A 12278-nucleotide genomic window follows, 5' to 3' on the forward strand; every position below is an offset into this window, starting at 1 on the left:
AGTCTGGCCAACATGATGAAAACCTGTCTCTACCAAAAATACAAAAAATTAGCTGGATGTGGTGGCGTACACCTGTAATCCCAGCTAATCTGGTGGCTAAGGCAGGAGAATTGCTTGAACCGGGGAGGCGGAGGTTGCAGTGAGCCGAGATTACGCCACTGCATTCCAGGGCAACAGAGCAAGGCTCCATCTCAAAAACAAAACAAGACAAAATGAAAAATAAACAAGAATAGTGTTTTCCCTTGAGGAAATAATAACCAGAAGGGAGCATGAGGGAAGTTCTAGGTCTCTGTTCACTTTTTGAACTGAGATGTGATTTACATACAGTAAAACATCCAATCTTAATTGTACAGCTGGGTGAAGTTTTGCATATGATACACTTGTGCAGTCATCCCTCAGATCAAGATACAAGGCATTTCCTGAACCCCAGAAAGTTCCCTCATGCTTCTTTTCAACCAAAAGCTCCTCTGACCTCCTTTACCATAGATTAGATTTGCCTGTTCTTGAACTTCTTATAAATAAAATTATAACTTTAAAATCGTGATCAGGGTGTAGTTATATTGGTGTGTTCTTTCTGTAAGAGCCACTGAGTTATACCTTATGATCATATATTTTTTTCTGATTGTATGTTATATCTCAATAAATGTGTGAGGCCAAGAGGAAGAATATTTCAGGGCATTGTTCACTCTGTGGCCTGCGTTGTCCTGCCTGACCATCCTCCGTGCAGGGGTAGCTGACAGTGCCTATACCTGACTGTGCCCATTCCCCCATGGGGTCTTGGTTTATGGCGTTGGTGGGGTGGGAGTAGGGCTGTGCCCATGAGCTAACCTGTCTCTCCCTTCTCTCCCCACTGTGTCCCTGTGTGTCAGTTCTGTTTCTATCCATCTCATGTGCTGTGTGTGTCTGTAACGCCTCATTCCGTGTTGTCTGGCAGGAAGCTCCATCTCATCTCGTCATCTCACGGCCCTGGCACTGCCTCAGCATGGCCATCTCATCACGCCTCGCCCTGTGGGAGCAGAAGGAAAGTGACACTCACGGCTGGGGCTGCAGCCATCCGCAGGGACTGACTCGACCCTCGGGAGACAAGTCCAACCTTTCCCACCTTGAGTGGGGAGTCTGATGTCCAGCCCTCCTTGTAGCATGTGCAATCCCACCTTCAACCTTCTCCCAGCCAGCTCTGCTAGCCTTGGCCTTTCCAACCCAGCTGGACACTGATGGCCATACCCTTGACTCCCCCCAGGGCTGCCTGGTCATTTCCGGTTCCTCAGGTGGTGGTGGGGCAATGGGGGGTAGACCAGCTGTCCCAGCTCAGTCCTCATGGCAGCTCTGACGGGCACTGGAGTTTGGGTGGGAGGAAGGGCACATGGGGGGCAGAGGCAGGGCTGTCAGCTGCCAGGTTTATGCCACAGGGGTGGGTTTCTGTGGTCCCTGCCTTCGGGCACCACAGAGAACTGGAAACGGGCTCTCCTTATTCCCCTTTTGTACTTTTCATGATATGCTACGAAGGGCTGCCTCTTTCTAAGATGCCTGTTACCTCCTGCACCCTCACTCCACCTTGTGCATGTGATCTGATGAATTGCAGGTGGGAGGGTGAGAAGCTACTTTCTGGCTGCCTCCTGCCTGCCCCTGCCTCTCCCAGCCTGATCCAAAGTGGTGTTGGAAGCTGCAGAGTGTGTCTTAAGACACCTGCTGAGTGTGCCTTAAGACTGTCTCTCAGCCAGGTGCGGTGGCTCACGCCTGTAATCCAGCACTTTGGGAGGCCGAGGCGGGCAGATCACGAGGCCAGGAGTTCGAGACCAGTCTGGACAACATAGTAAACCATGTCTCTACTAAAAATACAAAAAATTAACCAGGTGTGGTGGTGTGTGCCTGTAATCCCAGCTACTCAGGAGGCTGAGGCAGGAGAATCACATGAACCCAGGAGACAGAGGTTGCAGTGAGCCAAGATCACGCTATTGCAGTACAGCCCGGGTGACAGTGCAAGACTCCGTCTCAAAAAAAAAAAGACTGTCTCTCACTTATGAAGTGTCTTCAGTCCCAGATCAGAGAGGAAAGAAGGGAAATGATGTTGATGTGGGCCCTGCAGTGCTGCCCTTGATTCTCTGTCCCTGGGCAGAGGTCTGCATCCACCAGCTTTATCCCATGGCCTTGTCTGCCGGCCTTTCCTATCTCCTTTGAATTCCTCCCTTATCAGTTGGGCTGCAGACAGCAAGTCTTTACCACACATGCACAGAGGTTCTTGATAAGGAGGCTATTTTAAACCAATATGGAGCTCTTCCATATAAAGTACTGGTGACTTTTTTTTTTATTCTCATGGGCTGTCACTGATGCAGGCTAAAGACATACTTCAGTCGCCCACAGCCGGTCCCGTGCCTCAGCCTCCAAGTTGCTATGGCCAACAGAGGGGTCTCAGCTGTACCACAAGTCCAGCTAGTGCTGGCCTAGGCCATATTTCTGGGGGGGTAAAATATCAGGGTCCAACCTGCCTGTTCTAGGACCCAATGTTAGAGAGCCCCTGGCTGGCCGAGTCCTGGTTTAAGGACCATCCGGAAGCCACAGCACTGTGTCAGTTGAGTGGGTTGGAGCCACAGAGTCAGATCCTTATATACATCATGGCTATAAGCGCTTCCCTATCTTACCATGTTCCTGGCGCACAGTAAGTGATTAATTGGTTCATCTGTTATGTTAACTATAAGCTGAGGGGGACCAGGAGAGTGTGGATGATTCCCTGTGATCCACCCCTTTCTGGAAACCGGAAAACCTCCTTTCAGAGCAGGTCCTCCTAGAAATGGGCATGTCCCATGGCAAGGAAGGGAACCAGCAGCCTTGACCATGCAAGTGACTGTTCGTATCACAAGGACACGGGATCCAGGCAGAAATCACATTGACCCGCATAATTCCGGGCTGCCCCTGCGTTCCATTTTCATGCACTGTCTCAGGGACCTCCCTGAGTCCTGCTGGGCCTCACCTGCTTGGCTGTGGCTTCTCATACACGGGCTTGGTCAAGTATGTCCTCCTCCGCCCCCTCCCAGGCTCCATCGCAAACTTCTTGAAGGGCAGCTTGCTGCTGCTGGTTGACTCACTGAGCTCTCTCTTTCCTTGCTTCTGCAAAACAGATTCGGGAAGAGGACAAGAGCCCTCCACCGTCCTCGCCCCCTCCCCTTTTCTCTGTCATCCCAGGGGGCTTCATTAAGCAACTGGTCCGGGAGACTGAAAAAGAGGCCAAGGAAGCGAGACAGAGGAAACAGTTAGCTCTCGCCGCTCCGGAACGAGAGGTAAGTGGTTCCTAAGAAGGGGGACCAGATGCGTTTCCATTCTCATCATGCTGTCTTGTGAGCTTCTTCTGAGTCATTTGTCATCCTGCCTTTGCTCCTGCTATCCTGGCTTTGAGGAATGTCGTTTATTCAACTTGATCTATTGAGCTCTTGTGTACCCTTCAAAACCCAGCTCAAAGAGCACATCTCTGGAAAGTTCTTCCATTGTCTTCCTTCTCTGAATCCTGCTACACTTTCTATGCCTGTCTTAATTGTGGCTGGTTGGCATAGTACTTATTTGATTGTATGACTTATTTGACTAGGAATTCCTTAAGCATGGAGTCTCCCTCTGTCGCCCGGGCTGGAGTGCAGTGGCGCGATCTCCGCTCACTGCAAGCTCCACCCCCCAGGTTCACGCCATTCTCCTGCCTCAGCTTCACGAGTAGCTGGGACTACAGGCCCGCTACCACGCCTGGCTAATTTTTTTTTGTATTTTTAGTAGAGACAGGGTTTCACCGTGTTCGCTAGGATGGTCTCGATCTCCTGATCTCGTGATCCGCCCGCCTCAGCCTCCCAAAGTGCGGGGATTACAGGCGTGAGCCACCACGCCCAGCCTACTTGACCACTATTTTTATAGAAAAGGAAACCTAGATACTGGCTAAGATGTATAGTTGGTTCACTTTAAGCAGAAAGCTATTGAGTTGGTACTAACTGGTGTAGTTGCATTGATTGTTAAAATATTGAATCCTTCATACCAGGTGGTAAATTGTTGAAACCCTTGGGCCCCCAAGTGCCCTCCAGCTGCCATGTTTACCCAGGTCCCTCTCCTGAGTCCCTTGGAATGGCTACAATCCAATAATTACAGGGTTAATGCTTGGCACAGGTAGGAACCTCAGTACCTTCCTCCTGCTGGTGTCCCTCCTGATTGGTTGATGTCCACTAAAAAATCCTTAGCTATTCTGAATAGCGCTGCTGGATTGAAGCAATAATTGAATACAATGTGGCCCCTATGCTTTAAGGATTTGTAAACTTGTCCCTGGTGGTGGCCAGTGCTATTTCTCTCCTATCCTCTTCAGCCTTGGAACCTGGGCAGGATGACAAGGCAGACCATGAGAGAGGCAGGCTTGGAGTGCAATGCATCTTGGGAGTATCCCTGTGTTAGGCAGAAAGGGCATCTCTTTATGTCTCTCCAGTGCCCCCTTCAGACAAGATGAATGCTGCAATGCCTGGGCTGAGAGGTCTGGTGGCCTCAGGGCCTGGTGTTGGCTTTAGCCCAGTGACCCATCCTGGCTCTTTCTTCCCCTCCCCTTCAGCTTTGGTTTGCTCGGCTAGTCCCACATGTGCCTGCACCTGTCCGATGAATGACTTCGATGCATTAGAGAGGTCCTCCAGCAGCTGAACAACAGCAGCTGCTGAAATACCTCAACCAAGTCTTTCTTGGGGAGGTTGACAGGGAGGACAGGCTCTGTTCCCACTCTTGCCTGACCTAAGGCATAAGTGGGGGCCAAAGCTGACCCCAGCAGGCTGTTGTTAGGTTATGATGAAATGTTACTGTGTGCTGTTTGTCACCAGACAATGCTTCTGTACTGCTCATGGGCTCATTCGATACCCGTGCAGCAATGCAGGTGGATGGGATTCTACCCATTTATCACAGGTGGAGACTGAGTTCAAAAGAGGTCAAGTGATTTTCCCAAGGTCATAAGACCAGATAGAGGCAGAGCAAGGAGGGGAGCCTGTGTATTCACTTCTCTCACAATATGCCTGGAAAAGGACCAGTCTGGTGAGTGAGGTGGCCGGGGTGGTGCCACAGAGACCTGTGGGGAAAGGGCTCCGTGAGATTGACACCAGCAGTGCTGGTGTCACTGGGAGCAAGTAAAGAGGCAGAGCTAAGCCATGGATGGTGACAAACAGTCGCTGCTGTGCCTGGATGGAGATTCACAGCCAAGATGCAGGATGGCGCTGAGCCTCAGCCCACAGCAGGTGGCTGGACCATGGGCCAAGATATTCCTGGGGCTGGAGCAAGGGAGCCTCAGGACATGTTTCCACAAGGCAGCAAGCTCTGGCTGGTTCCTGCCAATTTAACTTTCTTGTCCCAATCAGTAAATAACTCTGTACTCTCTTGCCTTGTCCCAGCACAACTGTTTCATTTGATCCTCATCTAATCCTTGCAAGAAGCCATCAGAATCCATCCCATTTTGCAGGAATGGAAAACAAGGTTTAGGAAGGTGACCCGGTTCTCCTAAGGCTACCCAGCCGGTGAGGAAGAGGGAGAGGCTGGAATAACACCGGAGTGGAAAGTAGCCCGTATTGAATGTCAAGGAGACCTAGATTCCAGCTCTGGCCTTGCCACTTTTTGTGGTCCTAGCTAAACCCCTTCCCCTTTATTGACCTCAGTTTACTCATCTATAAAAATGTGCTTTAGTTTCCTATTGGCCCCAGTGATTCTAGAGGTGCTGTTTCCTCTATATGCTAAGAAAGGTGGCAGGGTGGGGCGACCAAAGACTTTGATGACTTTGAAGATCCAAAGGAAGAGAATTCATGGGCATATGAGGGTGGGGTGGGAGGAGGCTGGCACGAGTTATCTTGTTTGGCCCACCCCACGTTACTGTCTCCTCTGTGGTGGTTGGTTAAAAATAAGGCACTGACTCACTTTTCAATATGGTGTAGACAGTGGTGAGATTTGCCAAGTGCAGTCAATCCCCCTTCCAAGGCTATGTCCTGCCTTCCCCCAGAAGGTCAGGAGGAGCTACTCGGCCATGGGCCCCAGAGTCGTGATGCTGAGCTCCAGCTGTACCTCGTAATCACCCGGGGAGTCACAACCCAGACAGACTAAACCAGAGTCTCTGGGAATAAGGCCAAGGCATTAAGGTTTTTTAAAGTACCCCAGGAGATTCCAGAGAGCCCTAGAAAGACAAGGAAGGGCGTCTAATATGCAGCAGTTAAAGGCACTGGCTTTGGAGTCAGAACTGGTTTTACATTGCGTCTTTCTAGCTGGGTCTCCTTACATCTTTGCATCTGCTTCTGTGCTTGTAGAATGGGGAGAAGTTCAGAATCTACTCCAGTTGTTCCTTAGGAGAATTAAATAGGAGATTGCATGATGGTGATACAGGGCTCATTGCAAGGAAGATATAAATGATAGATATTATTATTGTCATTATTACAAAGATGAAAACAGAGACTTTGCTGTGGCATCAGCCACCTAGAACAGGAGAGAGACACAGATAAAAGCCAGAATGGAACGCAGAAGGTGGCCTTGCTGTGACTGGTGTACTAGCATAGTGCTCTGGGACTTTGTGCAAGCTTGGAACAATTTCTGATTGAAGTCTTCAGGCAAAGATGTGTAGAGAGGAGCTACAGGAGATCTTTGAGCTGGGTATAGAAGATGAGTAGACCATGGGCAAGTGAAGAGGGGAAAGGGCACTCTGGGCAGCAAGCTCAGAACAGGCAACAGCCTGGAAGCAGGGGAGAGTCAGGTGGGAGAAGGTGACCAGTACAGTTCATGCATGGGAATGAGTAGGGACAATAAATATGGTCAGATGGGAGGCTGGGGTTCCTTGTTGAGGAATTTGAAAGACCAATGGTGGTGCCAAATGATTTTCCTGTAGGCTGTGGGCAGCTACCCAAATCTTTTGATCTGGTTTAAAATGGCTGGCAGCAAATTGAAGGGACAGCAGTTCACAGGCTGTGGGGTGAGGGATAGCAGACATGGGTTTGGAAAAAGAGACACAGATGTGAAGCTTGGCAGGGTGGAATCAACATGCTCCTGGGACTGGTTTGAATGCAAGAGGAGGGGGAGAATCCCAGATTCCCAGGCACGGGTGTCTGTGAGGCTGTGCTAGCATTGTCCAGGATGGAAGAACCCAGGCTACGGTTGGTGGTAAAGCGAGACATCAGGGTGGAACTTGCTTATGAGGTTGAGGTCTTTTTCTGCAGAGATGGAGGCACAGCTGGACCTGTGAGCTCTTCAGGCTACAGCCAGGCTGGTTTGAGGATGAAGCTCTGTGCAAGGCTAAAATTACAAGGCAGTAAAAAGGCCTGGGAAGGGAGCAGGCAGTGGAAACCCCTTGGGTGTTATGCAGCCACCAATGTCTAGGTCAGGCAAGAGTGGGGGACCCCAGGGGCAGAAACCAGAGCCCTCAGCTGGTATGGGAAGTGTGATATGGGGACCAGGGCAGTGGAAGTAGCTCAGTCTGTTCCTCTCTCTGTGATCTCAAAAGTGCATTTCCACATCTCATCCTATTAAAGATCTGAATGGTCAGGTGGTATTTGCCCGCATTGGGGAAACCCAAAGCCCAGAGAGAAGAGATGGTTGCCCAGATAGAGATAGAGAGGAAGCCTTGCTGGAGAGTGTTAGAGGCAAGATGAGAACAGGTCTTCTAGTGACAGGCCCTGAGTCCCTTCCTGGATCCCCTACTGGCCCAGGAAGAATCCACACAGAAATAACAACAGTAGTAGCAGTAGCTACTGTTATTGAGAACACACTATGTGCTGGGCTCAGTTTCTACATATTATCACACATTCTCACACCTAACCTGCAAGGTGGGCTTTTATCATCTTCATTTTATTGATTAAAAAACAGACTCAGAGAGGAGAAGTCATTTAGCTAAGGTCACACAGCTATAGAGTGTCAGAGTCAGGAGTTGAACTTGGTTCTGTTGGGCTCCAAAGTCCACTCCTTCCACTCCATCACTTAACTTTGAGGGGCTGGGCCAAGGTCAAGGGTGCTAGGCTTGGCTATGCCTGTTGAATTTGGAGGTGCTCGAGCATCTGTGGAAGGATGAATGGAAAAGTGAACAACGAAATGAATCAATATGCGTGAGTGAATGGCAACGCCGTCAGGTCAGCAAGCAGCTATGTAGGCATGGTTGTGTTCTCTCTCCTAGACCCCAGAAATTTCCATCAGTGAACCCAACAGCAAGTCCAGCAGTGGCACCAGATCTGGAAGCCAGCAGATCTCTCAGGACAACCAGTCAAGCTCTCCTGGGAGCTCAGACATTCTGAGCAAGGAAAGCGAGGGGACCGGCAGCCCCGACCCTGAGCGGATGACCAGCATCAATGGTGAGAAGGCCCAGGAACTGGGCTCCACTACAACACCGGCCAAAAAGACCCTCCCCTTCAAGAGGGGCATGAGGAGGGGTGATGTGTTGTTGATGGTGGCCAAGCTGGACCTGGACTCAGCCAAGCCAGAGAGGACTCATCCCCATGACACGTCCCCTTGCAAGACTCCTCCCCCAGTCACAGATACTGGAAAGGAAAGGAAAGGGGAGACCTCTAGGGCTCCTTGTGGCCCCCAGGCCAGCACTGAGATCTTGGCCCCGAAAGCTGAGAAGACCCGGACTGGGGGTCTTGGGGACGCAGGCCAAGGAACTGTGGCACTGAGAAAAGGCGAGAAGGGTCAAAGCATAGTGGGGAAGGGGGGTGGGACCCCCAAAACCAAAGAGCTGAAAGAGGCTGAGCCCCAGGGCAAAGACAGGCAGGGGACCAGGCCCCAAGCCCAAGGGCCCAGCGAGGGGGTGCGACCAGGGAAAGCAGAGAAGGAGGGAGGGGAGCCCACAAGCCCGGTGGAAAAGGAGAATGTCTCTAAGAACGTAGGGAGTGAAGGGAAGCACATAGGGCCCCAAATCCCTGGGAGAAAGTGGGGAGGTTTCCTGGGAAGAAGGAGTAAGTGGGATGGTCCCCAGAATAAGAAGGACAAAGAAGGGGTGCTCTTAAGTAAGGCAGAGAAGACAGGTGAGCCTCAGACCCAGACAGAGAAGAAAAGCCAAACGCAGGGTGAGTTGGGGGACGATCTGAGAACGGGGGGGAAAGCAGGTGAGCTTCGGAGCAGGACTGGGAAGGCAGGTGAGTCCTGGGATAAGAAGGAAAAGATAGGGCAACCCCAGGGTAAGTCCGGGAAGGCAGGCGAAGCTCGGAGTCAGACGGAGAAGGGCTGTGAAGCCCCAAAGGAGGTGAGCACGATGGTGGAGTCACCAGTGGCTGCTGGGAAGGGAGGCTGGTCAGGAAGAAGTGGTCAGGAAGCAGAGGGGCCCTGCTCAAGAGAAGATGTTGGGTCTGGTGCCCTGGACACAGAGCTGGAAGGACCCAGTCAGCCTGCTCTGGAGAAGGATGCGGAAAGGCCTCGGATACAGAAGGAGAACCAAGATGGGCCAGCCCCCCAGGAGGCGGGCAAAGGAGGCCAGAGCAGAAACTCAGAGCAGGTGAGGGGGCTGCGGCCCTGGGAGCGGGGAGGGGCAGACAGGCCCCCTCAGAGATGGAGGGATGGGAAAGATCTGTCCCCAGGGATGGGCAAGGGGTGGACGGGCGGTGGGCAGGGAATTGGAGAGGGGTGGCTGGAACTGCGAGGCACCCAGAGGAGGGGACGAGCACTTCCTTCATGAGCAGAAGTCTTGAAGTTTCCATTGCACCTGCCCTGGAGTGGCACTCCCCACGGAGTGAGGGAAGGTCCCCAAAACGTGAGGTGTCTCCTCATGGCTGACATGGTAGAGCTTGCTTATGATGTCACACCACAGCTTTCAAACTTGGAATGGCATAAAAGCAGATTGTTAAAAATGCAGATTGCTGGGGCTAGCCATGGAGTCTCTTTACAAAGACCAGGAGTGGGGGCCAGGAATCTGCATTTATTTATTTATTTATTTATTTGAGATGGAGTCTTGCTCTGTCACCCAGGCTAGGGTGCGGTGGTGTGATCTCAACTCACTGCAAACTCCACTTCCTTGGTTCCAACGGGAATCTGCATTTAAATAAGCACACTCCCTCTCCCGTTCTCCCCCAGGAGATTCTGATTTGGATGGCCCCAGACCACACTGTGGGAAACCCCTGTGGAAGGTGGGCAGTGGTGCCATTTGCTGGTTTAATTTATGTGATCTTGGTTCTCAGGCTCCTGAGGACAGATGGTATGAGGCAGAGAAAGTCTGGCTGGCTCAGAAGGACGGATTTACTCTTGGTAAGTAGGGGTGTTAGCACCTTTGGAGGGTCTGAGTCTTCTCTTGTGCCCCCTACTGCCGCCAGCCATATGTTCTAGGTCCTGATTACACTTTGAGTGTCAGGAGGGGAGAGGAGCAGTGGAGACTGTCTTTCAAAGGCATTTGCGTCTTGACAATGAGTTATTTACTTACTGAAACCCATTAATGCAACACGCATGCTTGCTTTCTATGGTGTTCTTGAAGGAACCCAGAGTCAGGTACAAGTGGCCCAATAGATTTGATCTCATAAGTCTACTTTTGTCGATTGGTTGTGGCTGATCACTGCACTCTACTGAGAAGTGATTTTGAGTCCCAGTCTGAACATGGCTGGGAAGAGTGGTTGATTAGTGATGTCTGCCATGGGCACTGGAGGGGGAAATGGCAGCTTGTATGCCATCATCTGCCATTCCAGGTCTGTGTATGAGATAGGTCAGTGTACCCAACTGTCTGGGTGCCTACTCTGTGTCTGGCACTGTGACAGCTGGTAAAAGCCTAAGGTGAGTCAGACTGAGCCTGACCTTAAGGGATTTGGGGTCACAACTCAGAAAGCTCCAAGTGAATAGACCCCAAATGGAGAAGATGTAGCCTCTTTCTGACCTGTCCCAAGCCTCCTCCCAAGCTTGCTGGCCCGGCTTAGAGCCTCTCTTATCTCCTGCCCTCGCCTCTTTCCCCTCTTCCCCTCCCATCTCCTCCCCTTTCCCCTTCTCTCTCTGGGATGTCCAACCAGCTACGGTGCTAAAGCCAGATGAGGGAACAGCAGACCTGCCAGCAGGAAGGGTGAGACTTTGCATTGATGCTGACAAAAGTATCACTGAGGTGGATGAGGAGCATGTCCATCGGGTGAGTCCCCTGTCCCGCTGCCCCCCAGCTCCATACCCTCTTTCCCCAGCCCTGCAAGAGGTTTCCTTGTACCTGACTACCAATACCATTTTGGCTTGATGCCCTGTAAGGAGTTATAGCAAAGAACCCCACTGAACTCATTGCTTTGCTGGAGGGATACTGTTAGGGGATCATTCACCCTTTCCTGTGGTTTCTCTTAATGAGGACACATCAAGGGACATGTTTGTCAGGTCTTGGAACTGGGAGTTCTTCTGATGGACCCCAAAAAATGACTGCTTTTAATTTTATACATATTGCAAATCATACTACAGAGCATGTTTCTGTTTTCACTCTGGCTGCCAGGGAACTCAGAGCCAAATTTGCTGCTTGCCCTTAACCACAGCATAGGTTCCAGTGGCCTATATTTTGGCATCAAACTTTCTTTCAGCTTTGCTCTTTAAATTGTTTTGAATACATTTTTTGTTGTGCACCATAAATCCTTTTGAGGACAAATCATAGTGTAATGATAGAAAAAAAAGGTTCTATCATGCCCTTTCCACCTCCTCACAGCCTGATAATTTAGAAGGAGTTTTCCTCCTTGCTCATTTGCATTCCTTTCTGCTCCTCCTCTGCCAACCTCAGGCTTCCTCTCCCACGCTGGGCGTTTACAAAGGCTCAGTGGCCTTACAAGAAAGGCTGATCCATGAGAGGGCTCAAGCTTGGCCCAAACCCGAGACTACTAGGTTCAGAAAACTCCCTGAAGCTGGAGAGAATGATAGGACGCCTCTTAGAATAGATGTTTCAGAAGCAGCTTCACACACCCCTTGCTTCTAAGGGTTTGGATGGTTTCCTAGGAATCAGTGCATGATGGGCTATGAGACCAGTAAGGCGGTTTGGCCATTGGCCTCCTCTCCTGGGTATCACGGAGCATATTGACAGCTTCTCCATAAGACCCAGAAGAGAAGGAAATGGCAGTGAATGCTCGCACACACTGGAGCATCACCTGTCTTTTTGTGGTGTTTGAGATTCAGAAAGTGCTTTGAATTTTGTCAAGTCTGCCTTGGGAGCGTCTGCCCTCATGGTGCACCAAGTGCAGGACCACAGCAAAGAGGGGTTGCCTCACAGGTTGCACAGAGGACAAGGAGAAGGGATGGCCCTATTTTATTCGCAGGGCTTCATCACTTCCTGTGCAGAGTCCCTGTGCTCTGTTCTGGTCTTTGGCACATAGCTCTCAAAAGGAGGG

The 12278-nt window shown here is 51.0% G+C and overlaps 1 protein-coding gene across 5 annotated transcripts in view; it reads left to right on the plus strand.

Annotated features, from left to right (window-relative positions):
* Positions 1-12278, plus strand: part of MYO18B (myosin XVIIIB) — a 300037-nt gene that overhangs the window by 17819 nt on the left and 269940 nt on the right. For 3 of the 5 annotated variants that reach the window (XM_033233055.1, XM_033233056.1, XM_033233059.1), the window contains exons 1-5: positions 1028-1268; positions 3117-3275; positions 8138-9451; positions 10131-10197; positions 10944-11056. In XM_033233055.1, coding sequence (XP_033088946.1) covers positions 1215-1268; positions 3117-3275; positions 8138-9451; positions 10131-10197; positions 10944-11056 — 1707 coding nt within the window. In that variant the 5' untranslated portion in view covers positions 1028-1214. The other 2 variants (XM_033233057.1, XM_033233058.1) reach the window with 2 other exon arrangements.

The sequence above is a fragment of the Trachypithecus francoisi genome, unplaced genomic scaffold (genome assembly GCF_009764315.1).
Source record: "Trachypithecus francoisi isolate TF-2019V2 unplaced genomic scaffold, Tfra_2.0 Lachesis_group14, whole genome shotgun sequence".
Classification (NCBI taxonomy): domain Eukaryota; kingdom Metazoa; phylum Chordata; class Mammalia; order Primates; family Cercopithecidae; genus Trachypithecus; species Trachypithecus francoisi.